General features: G+C 35.1%; 1 protein-coding gene across 4 annotated transcripts; it reads left to right on the top strand.

Moving 5' to 3' along the window:
- The first annotated feature begins 2,369 nt into the window (after nt 1-2,369).
- Nucleotides 2,370-26,327, top strand: LOC138323768 (cholesterol 24-hydroxylase-like). 4 transcript variants are annotated; one of them, XM_069268617.1, is made up of 16 exons: nt 5,062-5,593; nt 6,869-6,983; nt 8,441-8,622; nt 12,169-12,246; nt 12,717-12,798; nt 13,624-13,694; nt 14,034-14,126; nt 19,124-19,262; nt 19,903-20,016; nt 20,279-20,435; nt 22,504-22,566; nt 23,033-23,105; nt 23,431-23,626; nt 24,230-24,321; nt 25,644-25,713; nt 25,849-26,327. In XM_069268617.1, the coding sequence occupies exons 3-16, from the start codon at nt 8,501-8,503 to the stop codon at nt 25,990-25,992; spliced, it is 1,494 nt and encodes a 497-aa protein (XP_069124718.1). In that variant the 5' UTR covers nt 5,062-5,593; nt 6,869-6,983; nt 8,441-8,500; the 3' UTR covers nt 25,993-26,327. The 4 variants fall into 4 exon arrangements, with proteins under 4 accessions (XP_069124701.1, XP_069124718.1, XP_069124710.1 ...); XM_069268600.1 differs by lacking the exons at nt 5,062-5,593; nt 6,869-6,983 and adding an exon at nt 2,370-3,094; XM_069268609.1 differs by lacking the exon at nt 6,869-6,983 and having other exon boundaries at nt 5,063-5,593.
- Nucleotide 26,328: the final 1 nt, after the last annotated feature.

Here is a 26,328-nt window from a genome sequence, read left to right as displayed (position 1 = left end):
AACAGTTTTACGTAACAATTTAATACCCTCCCGTGTGCTTTAAGGAGGAAATACATCGCTGTTTATCGCGCTTTATAGCAATAAAACTGATTTGCAAATGGCAAACTGTCTGGGGGCGTAGCAAATATCATGTTTTGTTCATTCTTCTGAAATTCTGAAATGTTCAACGTCAAAAGTTATCTAGCGCTTTTTCTATTGGATATTGATTTCCCTGATGTATCATATTCGAGTTTGTAAGCGATAATTCATTTACGTTGCTATTCCCTTCTTTGTCTTAGCAAAATGACATCACAAAAATAACGTTATCTACAACTAATACATATTCTTCCGATTTGATTAAATCGACGTTAAATGCAGAAAGAATTTGAAAAAAAAAAGAATTTTTAAAATCATCCAGTATTTTTCAAGTTGCAAAATGATCACTGACCTTGCATGTTAATAAAAAAGCATTTCATTAAAGGTTCGGAAAAAAGGCTTGGGCACAATTAATTTAGTGCTGTTAGACTCGGCTGGTAAATCTTTTGCTTAGAAGACGAAGGATATCATCTTACATGAATGGAAGATACTCCTTTACTTATCACCAATACAAACCAGCGTTATGACAAAAAATGTCATAAAGTGTTTTACAAAACCTGACGGTAGCAGCCAATTTATTTCGACGTCTTATATCTGTAATTGTCGTCTCAGTGAGGATGTCACTGTTTACGTTACGGATATACGATATAGATATCGCCGTGGAATGTTAATTGTCTCAAAAGCCAGACATTCGCCAATACGGCTGATATAGGCCACGCGTAAGAATGACAAAACAGTTACTTAGGAAACCAGGTGCCAAACGAGTAAAATGACAAAACACGTTGGCAAGTGCTTTTTACTAAAGCAGTTGCCATGACAATCACCACAAATGTGTATACAAATACAGTTTAGTAAAGCAGGAGCCATATCGGGTGATATAGGCCATCGTAGACTTCAGTTTGGCTATGGCAAAATCCAGAGTTGGATATAACGACAATGATAGTAGATTTAGTATACATACGGTACGTTTTATGTTCATATCATGACCTACTTACTTGATGTCCCATATCATGACCTTACATGTACATAGTTATCTTCTTTACGTTCGAAGAGTAAACAGTTAACAGCTAGAAATAATATATATGGAGCTACCTTTTGATACATCAGCTGATATCTGATACATTGACTGTGCTTTACATACAGATGTTTGTTGTGAAAATTGTTACGATTTACAACCTGATATGGCCTTCTAATCAATTATATGGCAAGTGTTGTGACTATGTCGCTGTAACCTAGATTAGCATATATATATATTAAATTGTGTTTCTTTGATATTTAATATTTACTAAACACAATGTATAATGTTCACTATGTGTTGTTGATCCAAAGATTTAATTGGACAATTTCCACAGTGATCATGTCAACATATCGAACCGTAGTCCGCTAAACCTGTCTATATTATTAGGCTTTTTTAAAAAAAATTGCCTAATTTTTGGCCTAATATATATATTAGGCAAAAAAAAAATAAAATTAAAAAAGCCTAATAAAATAGGCAGGTTTAGCGGACTAATCGAACCGACTTTCACTTCGTCATAGAAACATCCTTTTTTTTAGGGATGTGGCGCAGTGGTAGAAGGCTCAGGTATGTTTGGCTAGGCGATTGGGTGCCGTAGATCGTGAGTTCGAGGCCCGGATAGGGCACGAGTCAATAAATGGTCATGCTTTGTTAAATTGTGTTTCTTTGATATTTTATATATATATATATATTTATATTGCTATTTCTCTCATACCTACACGTATAATACTGGGTGGGCAAAGGTAATACATTCATGTCACTTAAGACTGTATTGCATGGCTACTCATGCAATAAAGCCCCATGACGTCACAGCGTTAACCAAATTACTATTTTTTGGGTAAAATTTTAACAATATTTTTCAGAAACTATGCTTTATTTACTTTGAAAGATAGAAACAACAGAAATTGAGTTGGAAATATCACCCAATTTTCATATATGTAGAATTGACTTGCAGTCCCCTTTTTCTTTCGAATTGGTCTCAAAATGGCGGAAAATCCTAGTAATAAATCGCAATAAAACGTCGAATTATGAGAGAAAAATACTCTTTCATACGTGAATATGAAGGATAGGGGTATTCTACCCGAGGGTCACAAAATGTTGTAGAACCCTCGGCAAGCCTCGGGTTTTACAACATTTTGTGACCCTCGGGTAGAATACCCCTATCCTTCATATCCACGTATGAAAGACTCTTATATTATATACCTGCCATAGGCCTTTCATTTACCATAGACGATGTATTGTCTGAAATTGCTTTCTTCTATTAATCTTTACCAGCCACTTTTACGGTGATCAGTTGACGTCAACATTAGTGATGACATAATAGTCACGTTTTGGGTGTCAGTTATACATACATGTACGTATACTTCACCTTGGTTAGTTTATATAGTAGAAGTGACAAGTAAATGTTGATATATAGTATCATTTTACCCTTACCAGATTCCATAGTTTTTAAGGAATGTACCCTGTTCAAAACTATTAGTACGTGTCCCTAAAACGAGAACAAATATTTGAAAACCGTGTGATGTAGACCGTGACGTGTTGTTTAAAGCAAGATTATGGTCGATATAGGTTGCGTGGATGTTATAAGAACTAACATGAAAAACTCGGTAAACTGAAAAATGATATCATGTATAAGGGTTGTTTTTCTGGTTTGGTTGTTTGTAGGGGTGTCTCGGGGTATCTAGAATTACTAAAATGACAAGTTAAATAACAATATCTTTATCATTTATCACATGTAAAATACATCCAATACGTTTTATCACTATCGTTCATAATTATGTAAATACATGAATTGATCTATTTACATAAAAGCCTTTCACGGGAGATACTAATTGCCTCTAATCTAAGTTTGAACTTCACTAAAAATAGCACACACATTTACTTTACACAAGTGTTATGTCATGACAAACAATAGAGTGTCCTACCTAGAACGGTTAAAAAGTACTCAGGACGCCCGCCTCTATCTGAAGTGCGTGTTTCGCCGTCTCCGGCTGTGTGATCTAGGTAAGAATTTCTATTGTTTCTCGTGTCATAACATTGTGTAAACTTGTATTATTTTAGTTAATCAATTGTATTTAAAGAAAAAGGAAACTGTAGCGCCAGTAAAACATGTCTCTAACGACCATCCAAAGAATAAGGGGAAATAGGTCTCTATACCCAAATAGTCTTATAAACAAGAAAATTGTCTTATTAATGGCCATTTACGACCCGAAGTGGTCTTAATAAACAGATTGTTTTGATACAGATGTGGTGGCTAAGGAGGCCTTGACATTTAGTCTATAAAGCAGGTTAAGTATTTATAGAACGTCCGCCACATAGAGGACAAATGTTGTATAAGAGGTGGTCAGTCTGACCTTCTCTTACTTTATGTATATCCAGTGGTCACGTTTTACTGTTTATCAGGGTCAATCCGTCGGTGCCTCTCATACACCTAGACATTTCTCCTCTAAAACTGTTTATACACACTGTTAATTAAATCATAGATGTTTACAATTTCCTTGAAATATCTTCATTACATTAAATAATAGATTTTGTCTGTTTCCATGACCAAGATACCGTTTATATTAAACAATAGATGTTGTCAATTTCAACGACAAGGATACTTTATATGAAATAATGGATGATGTTTATTTCCATTACCACGATGCTTTATATTAAACAATATATGTTGTTTATTTCCATTACCAACATACTTTATATTAAACAATATTTGTTTTTTTATTTCCATTACCAAGATACTTTATATTAAACAATATATGTTGTTTATTTCCATTACCAACATACTTTATATTAAACAATATTTGTTGTTTATTTCCATTACCAAGATACTTTTTTGAAAACAATATTTGTTGTTTATTTCCATTACCAAGATACTTTATATTAAACAATATATATTGTTTATTTCCATTACCAAGATACTTTATATTAAACAATATATATTGTTTATTTCCATTACCAAGAAACTTTATATTAAACAATGTATGTTATTTACTTCCATTACCAATATACTTTACATCAAATAATAGATGTTGTCAATTTCCATGACCAAAAAACTTTATATCAAAATAGATGTTCTTTATTTCCATGACCAAGATATTTTGTACTAAATGACAAATGTGGTCTTGGTTTTTATACGCATCAGGACGGATAACACCTATTTTCAGTGAACCAGTACGAAGAAGTTTACTTTGATAAAAAATGTTTAAAAATATTTTTTAAGTGGATATTTTTTCTTTGTAATATTTAGAACATAAGTGAAGGTAAGTGAAGTACATACATCAAGATTTACATTTATGGCAGGGAAAACAAAATGTTTATCTATCATCATAAAAGTCCAACCGCAGGTGAACAATTGCCTCAGGTATACAATCGTACACATTTCAAGTCGTAGATACGTGTTTTGACCCTTAGCGTTTTGTAACAGAACACTGTGACATATTTCCGCTGCACTGCACATTAAGTATAGGGGATTCAGGTCAATATAATAATCGCTACCAACACCGCACCATATGTCTCCGTAAATATGTAGACATAAGACGACTATCGTTTCTGTCTTTGTCTAGAGGATTCAAAGTATTAAATATGATATGCAAGATCTCAATTTGTTGGTTTGTAATTCTTTTCTGTTTTCCAGCTTTCCACACAGAAGTATTTAATTTTTATGTGATCATATAGGATATTGATAAAAATGTTTTATCGAGGCTTAAAGACTCATTACGTGTGGTGCTGTCGTAGCAGTGCCACGTGTGGCGCTTCAGAAACAATGTTATATGTGTTGCTTTCGTAACAGTGCTACACATGGTGCCTTCGTAACAGTGCCACATGTGGGGCTTTCGTAGCAGTGTCAAATGTGGTGCTTTCGTAGAAGTGTCACGTATGGTGCTTTCGTAGCACGGTCACGTGTGGTGCTTTCTTAGCGGAAATGCCTCACATTCCCTGGATTAGTTTGTTGTGTGTTAAGTGTTTCACATCGTGGCTATCTGTATCCTGGTTGTAATGTTTGATGTGACAATCAGTTCATGAGTGTGCAGTGCCCCCTTGTCGTGTACACGAGGTGGACACTTAACCACAGTTCTACTCCTAATCTCCTACGGTCATGACTTGCCGGTCAACAAAACATACCGTTTATGGAGAACAAATCAATAATGATGTACACCAGGTTTTCATATCAAAATGGATCGTCAGCAGTCGTAAAACATTTCTTCATTTAAAGTCCACCTCGCAAATTCCTATTTGGTATTATGTACATAAGAATTGATTAGATATCTTTTATACAAGCTAACGATGCTTTCAGTTCTGAGGACATACTATTTGGATAGCAGAGTCGAGTGCTATTTAGACCACGTAGGACAGTGACCGGAGTTAGATAGTGTGTACAGGCAGCTTGTAGACGTATCAGACGTTTCCTTTATGAGTAACAAGCTGGCAAATTGTAGTATTTAGGAAAGTAGATTCATGTTGCAATGTGTGGGATTTTTACCCTGCGCTGAAGCGATGAAACAGGTAAGAATCGCATTATCAATAGTCTTATCAAAATGTGTCATACGTCTATGCAAATAAAAACTAAACAGTGGTTTTGGTGGTCAGTAGCTATATCGATGATTATTGATGGTCCATTTTATAAAACATTATAATACGGTTTTTTACTTTTTAATCTCCAAAAATTATAGATATTAAGCATATGAACGTCGTATCAAACTATCAGCAAGCAAGAAATTGAATCTTATTTTTAGTGTCTAATAAATCAAATCGAAAGTAGAATTTGTGATAATACTATGAAATTAAAGTTGAAGTTGAAATAAGCTTTTTTTTCTTTTTTTATTAAAGATGCTCCACCGCCGACAGAGCATAAATGATATTCATCATCTGAACAATAATTGGTGTTTAATCGTATATATATGTCTTATTATCACAAAAAAAATCTAAAATGATTTATTTCGCCTTTGGTACATGGGCAATCAGTACTTCATTCAATATAGGATATAGTGCCACGGATTTTTTTCGGGATGCAATTAATTATTTTGCATATTTTTAACTTGAAGTAAAATTAGAAGCTCAAACTTTTCAATGGTGGTAATGGTGTAAAGTAAGTAACTTTTGTAACTGAAGAATAATACTAAATCGTCTGCTCCTGTTTTTGATAGTGAAAAAATACCACTTGTCAGCGGTGGAGCATCTTTAATATTTCAACATGCAGACCTCACGAACCCACCTTGATGATGCATTTAAGAAAATAGTTTGTTTTGTTGGTTCATAAGTCATTAAGGTTTGACAAAGGGCTTTATCGCACTGTAAAATGAGGATGGATGGTGTTCTTTAGGAGCTATTATATTATATGCTTCAATAAGATAGCATTATTGAGTAGGCAATACATATCTGGCACGTAAGGCACACATCATTACCACCCACAGGTGTGCAGTGTGTATCGGTGACCTTGACCCAGTTTTGGGGATCAAGTTTACATCAATATTTATATATGCGTTACCTGAGATGTTCCTCCTAGATATGTTAGTACGCTTAACCGTCATTTTTTTTTTAAATTTGGAATTGTTACAACGACCTAATAGATTATGCAAAATAAAGCCGAAGAAAACCTGGATCTAATCTTGTCGGGTCTGCATTACGTAACCAAGACAACGATGTTGGTGGGATAATAGCTGTGCAGTCATTAGATCCATGCTCTGCCACTATCGATCGATGAAATTCCACAGCAACACGCTATTTATTGTTTCAGTAATATTGCCGATAATTAAGAATATTACCCACTTGTACATATAGGTACATTATACTGGGATAACGCCACATTTTCTATTGACTACCAAACCTGTCAAGGCTGGGCCTGCGCCATTTTCGCCAATTTATATGAGGACACATCATAGTTTCATTTGCAATGGTAAGTGCTTTTCATGCATGTACAGTGGTTCATAGTTACACAGATGTAGTTTTTATATTGTGGGCGATTGTTAATATAGGCCACTTTGAATATTGCAGGATCCAATAATACATGGGCTTACAAATTGCATGTCACACTATTCGCAGGCACGTTCTTTCGTAGGTTACAGGTTTCAAAAATTGCATCGTGAGTAGGAATGTTTTTGGTTAGCCTATGCAGGTGTGTTTTTTTATTCATTTTGCGGTGTGTTCATGCGTTTCTTTTTGTTTATTCAGTTACGCAAAAAACAACAACTTACATTGCATTTTGTAAATTTAAGAAAGGAAATTTGTTTGGAAAATAGGATTTGGGCAGAAGATATAGCCGACAATGACAAAGGACGGAGATGAAAAGGACCATTTATCCTAGAGCTTTGCCCTTTGTAATCAACATTTACTCTAGAAATATATCATTTATATTTTATGAAATTTTGATAATAACTTTATAGTTATTATTTAATCTCGCATGGAAAACTGCACTCCAATCTCTGTTATTATTATTTTTATCATCATTATTATTCGTAATTCTGGATATATATCGCAACAGAGGGCCATAGATAATTTATTATTTCTTTAAAAAAAAAAATCTCATTTAACTCATTAGTATATAACTTTAAGCAATCCTAGAAAACAATTAACCTTGTGATGTATGCTTATTAGAGTATGTCTGAAATTCAAATATAAACGAAACCCTTCAGATAAAACCAGAAGTGTCCGTCAACCTAATACGACCGTTCCATAGTAGATACTCCTCCTTTAAAATATGTCATCATAATACTGATTCACATTGCACTAACCCATCCAGGATAAAATGTTTATATCAACCATTCAAATAAGAGCTTTCTATAACTTAAAGTGAATGTTTGTAGTGCGAGATGCATACTATTGCCCTATTTGTGACTGATAACATTTCGTCACATTGATTACATCTGTAGCAAACAATTGTCAGTGTGTAGACGACATTGTAAATAGAGTGTGAAGTATGCATGGAGCGTGAAGAACAGAGGATACAGCGAGGTAAATCATTATTGAACTGTTTGATGGCGCCATAACGAACAACATTTGTCGTCGAGTGGCAGCTGTGGTTCGCTTTTTAGCTAGATGCAAATATTACAGGTGATGTTGACATTTTCAGGTTGTATGTTGTTGTCTTAGTGTAATTCATAGACTTGTTATAGAGATTACAGGATTTAGACCCAGACACTCTATAAAGACATACACGCATGGATATCATTTTATGATCCCTCAATAAGATTATGACATTGGGGTTCAAACCTGGTATATACACTGGAGATGTGACCTGGATATTCATACGATTTTATTTCTTATAAAAACATGACCTACTAAGACTTTTTTCTTCGGGAGTTAAAATCCATAGTGTTTTCTAAATTATTGATTATGTTGACGTTCCCTGTACAGAGACTGTGGAAGCTACGGTGACTGGTGAGAAGATTGAACAATGAAAGCGTTGTCATAGCCATGCTGCTGTTGTGGGTCGAACTTCTACTTCTCCTGCTGGTCCTCGTCATAACCTACTTTTGTTGGTCCTTGCACCGCCTACATCTCAGCTATAGTCACTTGCCGGGACCACCACTCGACAGGTGAGTTAACGATATATTTCATATCCACTGCAACGCCACTATGTAACCTTATCAATTGCAGTTGGCGTTTATTTTGACGTCATTTTCATTGTGACGTCACAATTGTCGTTCCAGCGATCAGGGAAGATGGTCGTTGAATTGGCTATTCCGTCTTTGACGATAATTGTTGTTTTTTTCTCATTATATGTGGATGAAAAATCTCTAGACATTTTATTATACAATGCCAATTATGGGATTATGAATGTCAACTGGACAATTGCAAATTCAACATTGAAATTGCCGTGGCCAAGTTGGCATTCATACTACCGTAATTGCCAACTGAATACTTAATCTTGACTAAGTTTTGGTTGTGGTGTATCTAAACGATGCCGTGCTTAAAGGGAGTTCCGACAATATGTCCGATAGTGTGTCTGTTGTTCGTAGCGGAAGGAGAGATATATCTCCAAGATTATCTTGACGAAATCAATTTCAATAACACAAATAGTTTAGTTTAAAAAATTGCCAACAAGGCAGAATGTTGTATGTTTACTTCGGAAATAATAACACCTTCGTTCGCGCCTTGATACAGAGGGTGAACGGGTGTTTACGTAGCCTTTATACGACTCACCATTCAGACTTCCTATCCTCGACATCATCATCGAGAGAAATACGATCATGTCAATTTCGTAGGCTTGATGATTGAAATCAAACTTACCCCGCAGGAAAGGTCGCTTCTGCTTGGTACTAATGATAGCACTTGACCTTCTCAACTGTGTACTATTGCGATATAGCTAAAAACACCAAAGATACATGTATACACTATGTACATCTAATATATAAACTTGTATATCACACACATAACCCTATAGTCTTGCAAGATTGGTTATTGTTATTCGATTCAATATTTCTTGAAAAATCTTATTAAAATTATGTACCATAGAGACAAAAATTCTCGACAAACAAGATCTGAAAAAAAAGAACCAATATCTCATTGTGTTTTGCCTATATTACAAATAAAGAAAGCGCATCAGAATAGTTACAAAAACATGTAATTTATCGTTGCCACATCTACAGAAGTATTTACCCAGGAACTCTTCTAAATGATTTCGGGTCACACTATTGTTGCAACATAAATACACTTACTAAATATTCTTATAACGATTATGATATTTTCTATTTTTTATTTTAAGCATTCTTATGAAAATTGAAAAAGAACATACTATTTACATTTTGAAGCTCTGAGGTACATATATTTTCAATGTATCTTTTTTTAAATAAATTGTTTTTGTCATATTTTATTAATGTGAATGATGACAATTAAGAGAGCCCGATGCACTAAATCGTAAGAATTGCGTGATAATGTCCAATCTCATGAGATTTTGTCCTGTGCTGCGTGAGACAAGTCTTCATGTAGGACAGAAACTGTGACACAAGAAAGTTTTTTTACGCTTTGGAAATAAACAGGAGAAGCTCATAGATAAAAAAGAATATATATATTGGGAAAACGCGATGTAATTTTCGATAGACTAAAAAAAGAAGATAAACAAAGCATTGAATGTTATTTATAATACTGACAGTTATATCGGTATTGTATTGCAACTACATAAAATGTCGGTACATTTAAATTCACACAATTTAATATCATTAAACTAATAATACTTAGCAAAAATAGATAGTGTTAAAACTCCTAAACTGTGATAAGGAAATAGAAGCACGATTCGGCGTTTGTTTGTAATTGTGTTTTTTATCACCTGTAACTCATCATGCTATTCATGACGGCAAAATAATCCAACTATCAAATTTTAAAACTTCTATTGAGACAAAAATAGGTCTTAAAAGCGACATTTATGAATGTGATTCTCTGCTTTTAAACTTCTTTAAACATGTTGTTAAAGTATTTCGAGGGTTTACCCAATCCTATTTTGGTGAAGAAAAAATTAAGTCGAGGTTTGTGTAAGGAATACATCAGGCATCTTCGATACTCCAGGAGTTATCAACACTGACGTAATATCCATCTCTGTAAAGGTAAAACTAGAGGTAGTTCAGAAGAGAAAAGCTGACCAATCACATGTCTGTAGAGATTTCATGTGGAGATTACAAAGAGAGCGACGCCCAACTTCAAAGCAACACCGTCAACTACAGTGTACCATTAAAATATAATTCCTTTGGCGTACATCAAAGGACCAAACTACCTGTGTCTTCTGTTGCCTTCAGTGACTATGAGATAGTCCAGGGATGGATATAACTAAAGTGATAGTGACCCCTGAAATATCAAAGATGGGCATTATGGTGCACTGGGGTGAGGATTTGATTCGGAATTGCTTATTTCCTGATCTGTATTAAAAAAACGTTCTGATCCGAAATATCGACTTTTGACAGAACCTGTAACAGCATACGGATCATAACAAGTTCACTCTGACCCCGGTATCAGACACATTGGTAGACAGATGTATTATGTTTAAAGTTTTATGGCGGAGCTCAGCTCAGACTATCTTGGGGTTAAATAGACGCAGGCAGACGATAATTGAACTACCAATCCTATTTTCGTCCATCCTTGACAGAAAAGCAACTTCATCCGTTGCGAAGCTCTGTTTGCTTACGAAAGAATAAACACAGATATATGGCAGAAATTGGCACACTTTCTTGTTAAAGTGGCCGAGAATTTACTTAGTATGTTCATCCTTTTTGAACCACGTGATATATAATAGCTATTAAGTATATATATCCAAAGTAAATGTTAGCGGCGCAATCCAGCCAAAATCATAATATCACATTACTACCCATGTAATAGTATTATGAAATAATAATAATATTACGTAATAATATCATTATTTTAATCCGTCACCATTTCGACTGACAACATAATGTACTTAAGACATTTTGATTTCGTTTGTAATGTGTTCGTAAACCTTTCTGTTCTCGTTACTGAATCCAATTTGAAAATAAATATTAGTTTGGCCTTGGCATGTGTTAGCTGATGAAGCAGTTATTGTTTACTTTTCTGCTACACCTGGGCCCAGTCTCACGAACATTCCATTGCAATTCTTCATAGGATACTTACTTTTCTGCTACACCTGGGCCCAGTCTCACGAACATTCCATTGCAATTCTTCATAGGATAACATTACTTACAGTACCTTCCTTAAAATCTGTAATGCTTTCCTATGAAGAATCATACGTTGGCGTATCTGACATTCATTTGCTTTAATGCTAATAAAGTGATGGAATTAAAATAAATGTGCATTTCCCCCGACCATGGAAGAGTACAATCTTTACATACATACATCATTGATGCATACAATTTAACTAAATGTTACGTCATCAAAATTCATCAACCGATACTAAATATGGCTAGTTACCGGAAAAAAAACAACGCGAGAGCCAATACAATCTGTTTAAACTGTATTTATCTAGTAATGATTCCAATTCTGGTAGACGCTATTAGACGTAGTTTAAAATGAATATTTTCTGTTCAGAATTTCAACACTTTCCAGATGCCTAAATGCAGAATGTCCTTTTAATATTAGCCCAGCTTCGCTAGTGTAACCACGTTATCATATTCTTTCAGCTTTATCAGCGGAAATGCTCCTTCACTCATCAAACACATCAAAGAAGGAGGCCATTTCTTCTCCTTCGTCTTACAAAAGTAAGCATGTTAAAATTTGATTGTATTCAGTAAGAGCACATTGTATTTAATGATGCTTGCTTCCATTGATCTTATGAAACTTTATTTGTACGCAGACGGTCTGCAACAGGAGATCAAATAAAGAGCTTTAAATAGTTGGTTTTACTATTTGCAAAGGGGCAATAAAGTTAGATTTATGCCTTCATAATACAATAAAAGAATAATTTTAACAGTTACGTAATTGTTTTATGGCTTCAGCATTAGGATTTAATGTTTGTAGACTGAACTGTTTACTTTGCTGTTTTGTTTGATGCTGAAATATTTTTCCCTTGCTGTTCTGCCAGACGTCGTGTCAGAAATGTATCAGACTGTGAATTCATACCATCCGTAATCATGTTCTTGTTTGGCCAGAGTTTGTATACGGACATTCCTGTTAATAAATAAAATCTGCCTATATTCAGTATCATTCTGTTCGTATGTTTTTACTTCAGTGCTCACAAGTACGGACGTACCTTCAGGCTGATAATAATGAATCAAGCTATAGTGTTTACTACCGATCCTACAGCTATCAGGGTAAGTACAACGAGTCCCTTGTGACGTAATGATGAGACAATGTCCGCCATCCGTCTAGAACAGCTACACTGCTAGGATTTAGTAAGAGGTTTAATCTAATCCTTGTAGCCATCACGGATTATGTAACTTACTGGTAAGTCAATATTTAAAAGTGAAAACCTGAAATACATTGAAAATAATTGTACAATTAAAGACAATCCATGTTATACTTTTTATTCAGAATGTTTTAGTTCAATATGCATCCATGAGGCATTGGCAGGAAATGGATCTATAGAAATACATAGTATTTGAATGTGTACGCATTAAATTATGTAACCGATCGAGCAAAAAAAAAAAAAAAAAAAAAAAAAATATAAGACACAAATCTTTAAAAATGTTTACACACAGTTTTTAAGTCTTTCAAATGGCAGTATCTACTTTCGACGTATATAGTTTAACTGCTATCATACATGTATTTCATTCTGACGGGATGCACAGCTTTCGTAGATTACTAAGTGAAAATGTCTTTTACGCCATTTTGTTACTATATAACATGATATATTTGTGATCTGTTTGTAACCATGATGTCAGTTTTGCATTGAACGAATTTCGTTGTTTTTTTATATTTATGGTTTCATCACAACAACAGTAAAAACGAATTTGTTCTACACAGTGGTAACATAATTTACTTTTATTATATTTAGGTCATTATCTTCATCAAAAGACATTACTTTTGCTTTGTGTCGTGTAGATATGGTGTTTGTATATGACAACTTTCTATACAATGCACTCAAATTGTTATTATTTATCTATCTATCAAACATGTGTTGTTTTTATATGCAACAGGAAATGGTTGTCGCTAACCATAGAAAACCTAAACAAGTTTACGGAACGATGGGACATATCTTCGGAGAAAGGTATAACTCTTCGGTTTCCCATTAAAACTACAAGCTCTTTAAGAATTTTCTGAATGAAGATTGTGAACAATGACAACTCAAATAGTATTTGTTTACTGCACTTCAATTGTTTCATATTTTTTCCTGAATTATGTATATTTCATTACAACATGTAAACTGTTAATTAACGGTGGATTTTCCATACGCTACTACAAATGCTGAAACTGTATCTGTCATTATATTAATATAGCATTGCCATTCAGCCTATACTTGGGTAATTTTTTGGCAAGATTATATGGGCAGGTATTTGTTAAAAGAATATTTGTATATTTTATTAATGCATATTTCATATCATTTCAGATTTCTCGGTGAAGGGCTGCTGACAGAGAGAGATCATAACACCGGAAAAGGAAGTATGCTGAGGCCAAAGTTACAGCATTGGTTTCAGAGGAGGTATGTAGAGGAACACATGCTTAGGTCTAATATACAGTATTGGTTTAGAGGAACACATGCTAAGGTCTAATATACACATGCTAAGGTCTAATATACAGTATTGGTTTAGAGGAACACATGCTTAGGTCTAATATACAGTATTGGTTTAGAGGAACACATGCTTAGGTCTAATATACAGTATTGGTTTAGAGGAACACATGCTTAGGTCTAATATACAGTATTGGTTTAGAGGAACACATGCTTAGGTCTAATATACAGTATTGGTTTAGAGGAACATATGCTTAGGTCTAATATACAGTATTGGTTTAGAGGAACACATGCTTAGGTCTAATATACAGTATTGGTTTAGAGGAACACATGCTTAGGTCTAATATACAGTATTGGTTTAGAGGAACACATGCTTAGGTCTAATATACAGTATTGATTTAGAGGTACACATGCTTAGGTCTAATATACAGTATTGGTTTAGAGGAACACATGCTTAGGTCTAATATACAGTATTGGTTTAGAGGAACATATGCTTAGGTCTAATATACTGTATTGGTTTAGAGGAACACATGCTTAGGTCTAATATACAGTATTGATTTAGAGGAACACATGCTTAGGTCTAATATACAGTATTGATTTAGAGGAACACATGCTTAGGTCTAATATACAGTATTGATTTAGAGGAACACATGCTTAGGTCTAATATACAGTATTGGTTTAGAGGAACACATGCTTAGGTCTGATATACTGTATTGGTTTAGAGGAACACATGCTTAGGTCTAATATACAGTATTGGTTTAGAGGAACATATGCTCAAACCTAATATACAGTATTGGTTTCGAGGAACATATGCTCAAACCTAATATACAGTATTGGTTTAGAGGAACACATGCTTAGGTCTAATATACAGTATTTGTTTAGAGGAACACATGCTTAGACCTAATATACAATATTGGTTTAGAGGAACACATGCTTAGGTCTAATATACAGTATTGGTTTAGAGGAACACATGCTTAGGTCTAATATACAGTATTGGTTTAGAGGAACACATGCTTAGGTCTAATATACAGTATTTTAGAGGAACACATGCTTAGGTCTAATTGCAGTATTGGTTTAGAGGAACACATGCTTAGGTCTATATACTGTATTGGTTTAGAGGAACACATGCTTAGGTCTAATATACAGTAGTGGTTTAGAGGAACACATGCTTAGGTCTGATATACTGTATTGGTTTAGAGGAACACATGCTTAGGTCTAATATGCTTAGGTCTAATATACAGTATTGGTTTAGAGGAACACATGCTTAGGTCTGATATACTGTATTGGTTTAGAGGAACACATGCTTAGGTCTAATATGCTAGTCTAATATACAGTATTGGTTTAGAGGAACACATGCTTAGGTCTGATATACTGTATTGGTTTAGAGGAACACATGCTTAGGTCTAATATACAGTATTGGTTTAGAGGAACAAATGCTTAGGTCTAATATTACAGTATTGGTTTAGAGGAACACATGCTTAGGTCTAATATACAGTATTGGTTTAGAGGAACACATGCTTAGGTCTAATATACAGTATTGGTTTAGAGGAACACATGCTTAGGTCTAATATACAGTATTGATTTAGAGGAACATATGCTTAGGTCTAATATACAGTATTTGTTTAGAGGAACACATGCTTAGGTCTAATATACAGTATTGGTTTAGAGGAACAAATGCTTAGGTCTAATATACAGTATTGGTTTAGAGGAACACATGCTTAGGTCTAATATACAGTATTGGTTTAGAGGAACACATGCTTAGGTCTAATATACAGTATTGATTTAGAGGAACACATGCTTAGGTCTAATATACAGTATTGATTTAGAGGAACACATGCTTAGGTCTAATGTGCAGTATTGGTTTAGAGGAACACATGCTTAGGTCTGATATACTGTATTGGTTTAGAGGAACACATGCTTAGGTCTAATATACAGTATTGGTTTAGAGGAACACATGCTTAGGTCTAATATACAGTATTGGTTTAGAGGAACACATGCTTAGGTCTAATATACAGTATTGGTTTAGAGGAACACATGCTTAGGTCTAATATACAGTATTGGTTTAGAGGAACACATGCTTAGGTCTAATATACAGTATTGGTTTAGAGGAACACATGCTTAGGTCTGATATACTGTATTGGTTTAGAGGAACACATGCTTAGGTCTAATATACAGTATTGGTTTAGAGGAACACATGCTTAGGTCTGATATACTGTATTGGTTTAGAGGAACACATGCTTAGGTCTAATATGCTTAGGTCTAATATACAGTATTGGTTTAGAGGAACACATGCTTAGGTCTAATATACAGTATTGGTTTAGAGGAACACATGCTTAGGTCTAATATACAGTATTGATTTAGAGGAACACATGCTTAGGTCTAATATACAGTATTGATTTAGAGGAACACATGCTTAGGTCTAATATACAGTATTGGTTTAGAGGAACACATGCTTAGGTCTGATATACTGTATTGGTTTAGAGGAACACATGCTTAGGTCTAATATACAGTAGTGGTTTAGAGGAACACATGCTTAGGTCTAATATACAGTATTGGTTTAGAGGAACACATGCTTAGGTCTAATATACAGTATTTGTTTAGAGGAACAAATGCTTAGGTCTAATATACAGTATTGGTTTAGAGGAACACATGCTTAGGTCTAATATACAGTATTGATTTAGAGGAACACATGCTTAGGTCCAATGTGCAGTATTGGTTTAGAGGAACACATGCTTAGGTCTGATATTACTGTATTGGTTTAGAGGAACACATGCTTAAACCTAATATACAGTATTGGTTTAGAGGAACATATGCTCAAACCTAATATACAGTATTGGTTTAGAGGAACACATGCTTAGGTCTAATATACAGTATTTGTTTAGAGGAACACATGCTTAGACCTAATATACAATATTGGTTTAGAGGAACACATGCTTAGGTCTAATATACAGTATTGGTTTAGAGGAACACATGCTTAGGTCTAATATACAGTATTGGTTTAGAGGAACACATGCTTAGGTCTAATATACAGTATTGGTTTAGAGGAACACATGCTTAGGTCTAATATACAGTATTGGTTTTGAGGAACATATGCTTAGACCTAATATACAGTATTGGTTTAGAGGATGTATTTATAGAACACGTACGTAGGCCAAAGATTCAGCATTAATTTTAGAGGAGGTATGTACAGCAACACAAACTTAGACCTAATATAGAGTGTTGGTTTCGGAGGAGGTACCTAAACTCATGATGTTACGAGCTGCTACAGGACAAAATTATTATCAAAAATAGCCCAACATATCAAGCACCTTTTATATTTCAAATATGATATTCCACTGTGAAGTCGTCCTAGAACACGTTAGGGATGCTATATGGTCTTTGTTGATGATCGTCCGTAGGTACCGTCCTTAATCGAAACAAACATCATACTTCCTTTATGATAAGTGCTCATACTTAGATTCTGTAGATTAAGATTGTGACATGACCCGGATTTGATTCAGATTTGTTTGACTGCCGTTGTCGATGGATGAGAGGACGCCTGCACTTTTGCAGCTCCTGAACCGTCGTCCTCTGTACAAAACAATAGACTTATTTTCATATCTTCTTTTGTTCAGCTGATGTTGAGTTCAGATAGATAACTGTACTTATATCCTGTCGGTATTCAGCCCTTAAAGTTATTGTGTTCGACAAACAATTGAAGACTGGTATCGACTGGGTAGAATGTCTGTTTTCATTAATTAACATGTGTCCCGTGAGATTATATGTATACATATATAGCTATGTTGTTCAACTTTAATAGCGCCTGTCTGTTTGGGAAGGATACATTTCTGTCTATGCCAATGTTTATCTAACTAAAGCAATATCGATTTTAGCTTTTGGTATAGATGTGTCGATGTTGAAGTGAATAGAGGGAATAGTGAAATGAATTACAAATCAAATACATCTAGTGCTTACCATTATGCACTCACCTGATATAATTGGTATATTAAAATATATGTTTCATTTTATTTCATTTCAAGATATTTTACTGTCAATGAACATTAAGAATGCATCGAGTTATACAGAATAAGGTACAATATAGTTATTTAAGGAATAGATTTTTTTATTTTGTTGAGGTTATGAGGGTATAATGATAATGGTCTTTTGGAGCACATGTAAATTATGTAACCCCGGCTTCATTATCATTATACCCTCATAACCTCAACAAAATAAAAATCTATTCCTTATATTTACAGTTTTTCACGTAAATGAATATTATTTAGTCTCGCGACAGTTGCATAATTTTTAATTAAAATACCCATATTATTTACTCTCACGTCATCGTCAACGAATTCGATTTAACAGACGATTGGAATCGAGTCATTCATATGTTCCCATCAAAAAGTGTGGTCATGACCCCATATTGCTACGCCAGCGACTATTCTCGTAACAATAGATTCGCCGCACGTGTTGTGCAATCATTTTACACTGATAATGATAATACTAGAAAGCATGGTCATTGAGTCCATGTCAGTGCAAACTGTAAATGTATATATATATATATCAACAATCGATCAGTCAGCAAGCTATATGTATACCAGTCCTTTCCATATTTATTCTAATTTTATGAATATATCAATAACTTATACAGTGTTACCTGACACCTTTATCAATACCACACTTATCATTAAGACTAGCATCGTCGCTCCTCGTCACCATTATCATCACTATTATCATCGATTCTAATCAAGGCACAAGTACAACTCGTATTCATTTGTAATAACTATTTGCCTTCGCTCAGACATTTGGCCAAACCTTTACCATCAAAACACGATTGCCATCGATTTTCTTTTTACGTCTGTGTCTCACTTGGCCTAGTGCTTTAGCTTATCTTGATTTAATGCTTCTGCTGATATTAATTTGAGGTTACGTTGTTAGCTGTTTTTCATGTCAACATTAATTAAGATCAATTCTCGGTTCTGATTTCTCAGTCAGATGCGGAATTTAATGGGCGAATTCAACGAATCAGCTGATGCCTTAGTGAGGAAGCTCAGTCAATTATCAGATGGGCACACACCAGTTAATATGTTCAACGAATTCAATCACATCGCCCTTGATTTAATTGGAAAGGTAATCTATTTTTAAGTCTTTTTCTGTTGCGAAGTTTTTATCGATACGCGTGCATCTGTTGCCGAAAAATGATCGGGATCGATCAATGCATATGACATCTAACAACCGTAGAACTTTGAACTTGTTAGATATCACTGAAGTGGCACAGCACTGTTTATAATATCCTTATAGTTACAAATAGATTTTCTATGTCATTGAACTGTGACACAAAAGTCGAAATGTACTCTTATCTTAAACCGCTTCTCGGTTTGTTTAGTATACACACATTCTTATGTTTGTGTTATAGCTCTATAAACTTTTTTTATTCAAGTTAATCTTCAATTCAATCTGATATAGTAAAATCCAATTTGATTGAAGATATCGATGACCATTGTGCGAGGTATCAGTTATCCAGCCATTCATTACGTGATCATTTTGAGATCATAGCAGACAGCTATAGCAATTTAAGAATCTGCCATAATGCTAATTTTTTTAAACCAGCTCTTCAATATGCTTACGATATTCATATTAACGTAAGCGTACAGAAGAGCTGGTTTTAATGAGATTGTCATTTTAGCAGCAACAAACGACAGAATGACGTTAGCCTCTGCTTTAGCAGCGACACACCACAGTATAATGTGTCCAGCCTTTGTATTAACAGGTGGCCTGTAGTGAGGACTTCCAGACCATCGACAGTGATACCAATCCATTCAGCAGAGCTTTCGGTCAAGTTTTTATTGGCATCATAAGAAATGGGCGAAATCCTCTTATGTCTGTATGACGCTGTTCCTCAATGTTTTAATCTTAGTTATCTTGCTGTACATAGTACCATACCTTGTGCGTCTTTTTAAAGAGATTGTTGAAAAAAAATTAATTTTATTTTAGTTTGAAATTTGCATTTGGTTAACTCTGTGAAGAGGAAGATAATAAGATGGCAATTATTATGTCCTTTTCCGACTATGGATAAAATATGCATTTAGTCGGTTTCGAGAAAGGTAAAGAGTCCCTTATTTAAGTCATACTATTTGTACCTACAGTACAATCCACTGAACTGGACATATTGTCGGAGTGTGAAGAAGTCGTGTGCATTCCTCAGACAACACTGTTCGTCAATGATAGACGAGAGACTGGCGGCCATAGCGGACAACTCCCATGTACCTGATGATATACTCACACATATGGTGCGGGTTTATGGTAAGTCTTTCCACACATATGTTGCGGGTTTGAGGTAAGTCTATCCACACATATGGTGCGGGTTTGTGATAAGTCTATTCACACATATGGTGCGGGTTTGTGGTAAGTCTATTCACACATATGGTGCGGGTTTGTGGTAAGTCTATCCACACATATGGTACGGGTTTGTGGTAAGTCTACCCACACATATGGTGCGGGTTTGTGGTAAGTCTATCCACACATATGGTGCGGGTTTGTGGTAAGTCTATCCACACATATGGTGCGGATTTGTGGTAGGTCTATCCAGACATATGGTACGGGTTTGTGATAAGTCTATTCACACATATGGTGCGGGTTTGTGGTAAGTCTATCCACATATATAGTGCGGGTTTGTGGTAAGTCTAACCACACATATGGTACGGGTTTGTGGTAAGTCTAACCACACATATGGTGCGGGTTTGTGGTAAATCTATCCACACATATGGTGCGGGTTTGTGGTAAGTCTATCGATACATATGGTGCGAGTTTTGTGGTAAGTCTATCCACACATATGGTGCGGGTTTGTGGGTAGTCTAACCACACATATGTGCGGGTTTGTGGTAAGTCTATCCACACATATGGTGCGGGTTTGTGGTAAGTCTATCCACACATATGGTGCGGGTTTGTGGTAAGTCTATCCACACATATGGTGCGGGTTTGTGGTAAGTCTATTCACACATATGGTGCGGGTTTGTGGTAAGTCTATCCACACATATGGTACGGGTTTGTGGTAAGTCTACCCAAACATATGGTACGGGTTTGTGGGAAGTCTATCACACACATATGGTGCGGGGTTTGTGGTAAGTCTATCCACACATATGGTGCGGGTTTGTGGTAAGTCTATCCACACATATGGTGCGGGTTTGTGGTAAGTCTACCCACACATATGGTGCGGGTTTGTGGTAAGTCTAACCACACATATGGTACGGGTTTGTGGTAAGTCTAACCACACATATGGTGCGGGTTTGTGGTAAGTCTAACCACACATATAGTGCGGGTTTGTGGTAAGTCTATCCACACATATGGTGCGGGTTTGTGGTAAGTCTATCCACACATATGGTGCGGTTGTGTGGTAAGTCTAACCACACATATAGTGCGGGTTTGTGGTAAATCTATCCACACATATGGTGCGGGTTTGTGGTAAGTCTATCCACACATATGGTACGGGTTTGTGGGAAGTCTATCTACACCTATGGTGCGGGTTCGTGGTAAGTCTAACCACACATATGGTGCGGGTTTGTGGTATGTCTACCCACACATATTGTGCGGGTTTGTGGTAAGTCTATCCACATATATAGTGCGGGTTTGTGGTAAGTCTATCCACACATATGGTGCGGGTATGTGGTAAGTCTAACCACACATATGGTGCGGGTTTGTGGGAAGTCTATCTACACCTATGGTGCGGGTATGTGGTAAGTCTAACCACACATATGGTGCGGGTTTGTGGTAAGTCTAACCACACATATGGTGCGGGTTTGTGGTAAGTCTACCCACACATATAGTGCGGGTTTGTGGTAAGTCTATCCACACATATGGTGCGGGTTTGTGGTAAGTCTATCCACACATATGGTGCGGGTTTGTGGTAAGTCTAACCACACATATGGTGCGGGTTTGTGGTAAGTCTACCACACATATGTTGCGGGTTTGTGATAAGTTTATCCACACATATGGTGCGGGTTTGTGGTAAGTCTATCGATACATATGGTCTACCTTATGACAACCCCTTTTTGGGACAGATGCATACAGCCACCATCTTTGTTAAAAGTTTGACGGACATGATAACAGTTGAAAGACGTGACTAAAGGGCTCTGTTATCATCAACCTTACTATCGTATAGTTAATACCTCGCGAAATTTAACAAAATCCTGTTTTGCATGGTATAGTCTGTCGTCTAAATGACGCTTACAAAGGCTTCAAAGATTAAACAGCTACACTGCAATGTTCGCGATTGTGACGTAACTGTGACGTAAAAGTAGATTTATTGTTGATTCTTAAAGTTTCTTACTAGTAGCATCAATTTGTACATGATAATTACATCCTTTATTTGTAGACCCGAAAACCCAACATGATCGCGAGATACTCTTGGACAACTTTTTGACGTTGTTCTTGGCGGGTAAGTATCATTTATTTGGTAATACAAAACCTTATGTTTAGGTAAATGATCAGTGGCACATAGAACTATTATGGTGGATGTAGAAATTACGGAAAACGAAGAAAAAATGCACTATTAAAAAAAGAAAACAAAAGAGAATTGTCTGCCTAGAGTAAACATAAATGTTACATGTCCAATAACCTTATATTTCTGGATGTCTATCACGAATCTTGATCAGAAGAAAATATGAACAAAACGTATAGAAAAGTTCTCCATTTTATTATCTAAGAGATAAGTATTATTGTAGTGAAAATGACTAGATTCTGGCATTGTTCGCTTATGTCTCCGTATCACCAATAATGCATGTTTGATAGAAATCAGTATTGGTTGGAACATTATGTTATGTGATTTATACGACATATATACATGCTTTTATATAATTACTAAGTTACGTCAGCCCCCCCCCTCATTTTTTTTTAAATTTCAGGCCAAGAAACAACGTCCTGTTTGTTATCGTTCTGTTTGATATGCCTCGCAAAACATCCCCATGTTTTAAAAAGGTGAGTTCTGGAATAAACGAGTCCGGATTTTTATTCAAAGAATCTCATTTTATCCAGATATGTATCATGGGTGTTTTACATGAAAAAACCATAGATATCTTATTCCTCTGTAAAACCTTATTGTATACTTTATCATTTTTCTAATACACTACACTTTATGTACAGTTGTTTGTGTACTTTTGAGATTACCATATAGGTCGACGTTAATTATTTCTACTATACAGTATTGTATTACAAAACAATTTACAATATGCAAGAAAATAAATACTAGCAGATAATTACTAATTACATGTAATTAAAATGTGAGTCGTGTATCTGTTATCAGACTTAGAGACGAAATAGACACAGTTGTTGGTGAAAAGCCGTCTGTAGAATTTGAAGACCTCAATAAACTACGGTATCTTGATATAGTTTTGCAAGAGACCTTAAGGAGGTATCCACCAAGTGCTGCCACCTATCGCGAAACTAATCAAAATGATGTCATCGATGGTTATGCATTACCTAAAGGAACCTCTGTGTGTGTATGTAGAGTTTAATTTTTATCTTTGGTGGCGTAATTAAACAACCGCATTTAAAGATGCTCCATCGCCAACAGAGCATAAATGATATTCATCGTTTGAACAATAAATCGTGTTCAATCGTATATATATATGTGTGTCTAATCAAAACAGTAAATGATACAAAATAATTTATTTTGCCTTTGCTGCATGCACAATCAGTTCTTCATTCCATAGTGTCACGGAATTTTTTCGGGATGCAATCAATTTTTTCATACTTTTAAATTGAAATAAAATTAGAAGCTCAAACTTTTCAATTGTGAAATGGGGTAAAGTAAGAATTTTTGTAACTGAAGAAAAATACTTAATCGTCTGCTCCTGTTTTAGATAGTGAAAAATACCAGCGGTGGATCTTCTTTAACAAAATTCTGAATTCTATCTATCAATTGAAAATTAAATAATAATTTAATGTGATAAAATGTGTTATTACTTTCGTTATTTTTAAATTTATAGTTATCTAGCGGTTAAAACGTTTATCGCTTGCATGACTCCGCTTATTTCTAGGCTTTGTCTTACTGTCTAATACCCTGTAAATATCTAATTGGCTTTATTCTGGTTCCCTTGCAGTTTAGTATGTACGTGATGTCAAATCATGAAGAGTATTTTCCTGACCCTCTAGAGTTTCAACCCGAGAGATTCAGTGAGGAGAACAGGAAAAGGTAAATTAAAGATTTCAAAGTGAAAAAAAACCTGGTTAATTTTTATAAAAAAAATGGAGCCACATGGGTCTTTAAAGTGACGATGTGCTTCGCTCCTTGTCCCTGTTCTCCTTCGTTTAATGTCATTTTACGTGTGGTTTGATTTTAAATAGACTGAGTAAGCACCTAAAGTGACCCTTGAACTACACATCGTAAACATAATGACATTGAATGACTGACTTTGAACACCACATCGTAAACATAATGATGACTTGACACACATAACAACAAACCTTTTAGGGACACCCATCGAACATATTCAATTATCTGAGTTAGTTCATAACGTTGCATTTAGTACTCCACGTAGTTTGATGTTTATAAACAACTACTTTTTTCTAAACGATATGACAAGTGGTTCTGTTGTCATGACGTAATCGGTCACACTGTGTCCTTTACAATTTGCGTAACAATCCGGTCCCTTTTCAGTTACTGTAAACCATTTATTTTCCCGTATACCATATTTCGCGTTCTCGTTAGTATATTCGCTCAGTATATATATTCTTGAATACATGACATCGCGATCTGTGGTTCTTACTGACAACCATGTATTCATTTTACGTTTAATACATTTTTTTCCGCGAAACATTCGTCTTCGAGCTCTCTCGTGAAATTACGTGCAAATGTATATTTCGCAAAAATGTTGTCATTCGTTTTATATGGCGAAAGATTGACGGTGAACCCCACTGTATCCCATGTGATAAATTGAAAACAAGTTTCGGAAAGTTTGGTTTCCTATGCCGGGTAAAAGAATTATCGTATTAAACAACTCTTATTTATCTTATCTTATTTATGTGTTTAACCTGCATGAATGACACATCAGTCTATTTCATAAATATGTATGCGTATCCCTCGATCTTTTAAATTATAATCATTACTGAGTTTTCGATCACTATCCTAGATGCCAACGCAATCTGACCCAAGCAACATGTTGCAATAAATTAGCATTTAATTTGGCTTGATATTTCAGCGAAAGAAATTTATACAAACTCTAAGCTTGTTTTCCAATTCCGAAATGTGTTTATGTATTGTATGTATATGTATCAATTCATGAATAAAATACTGTTTAAACTAGATAAGCATGTATGTGTGACTAAATAGGACATTCCCATCCGGAAGTATTCCGGAATGTGGCGGTTGGCATTCACGATATGTAGGTCGTTGGAGCTTCGAGAAAGGCTATTAAACTTCATTAGGTCTACCTAATAATTAAGCGCGCGAAGGGTCTTGATTTATGATAAGTAAAATAATAACTATTAGGTTTTTTTTTTTTTATTAATTTTCAGAATTGGTAGCTACCGGTACTTTCCATTCTCAATGGGACCACGAACCTGTATCGGAAAACATTTTGCGGAGGTAAGAAGAGTTTCTTATCATGATCAAGGCTTAAAAAATCATCTCAATACCAACCAATTTATCTTTCTTTTGATGTTTATTGAAGATATTGCAGTGTATGTCAATTAAATATATTTATCTTTTTCCACGTTTCAGATAGAATCAAAATTAATATTAGTGAAGTTTTTACAATGGTTCAACTTCACCCTGGATCCTAACCAATCAACGGATATACAGGAAATGCTTCTTCATCGACCGAAAGATGGAGCTCTATGTACCTTAACACCACGTGATCGATGACATTGACCAATCAATGTATTCAGGTCATACTGTTGAGTTTGTGACATTTGAAAATTTCTAACAAATCCAGTTTGTTTACCCAGTGTGTTTATAATTGAAATATGTATCCAAGGAGTTGGTATGTGGATATAGTTGTATAATCCCATACAATGTAGTCAGACTTAAAGAAACTTATTCTGTGGTCATTTACATGTTCGTGGTGGCCACTTCAATTTGTCAGACAGTAGAAGGTATTGCAATATTACATGTCGCAATACTTTTGCTCCTGGTCATATATGGAAGTTTGGGTCTCTTTGAAGGATAAATAACAAGCTAAATGAACGATAAATAACATCA

This window comes from Argopecten irradians, chromosome 1, assembly GCF_041381155.1.
Source record: "Argopecten irradians isolate NY chromosome 1, Ai_NY, whole genome shotgun sequence".
NCBI classification, from domain to species: Eukaryota; Metazoa; Mollusca; class Bivalvia; order Pectinida; family Pectinidae; genus Argopecten; species Argopecten irradians.
The sequence above is the reverse complement of the archived record's forward strand: the minus strand, read 5'-3'. Positions and strand labels throughout refer to the sequence as shown.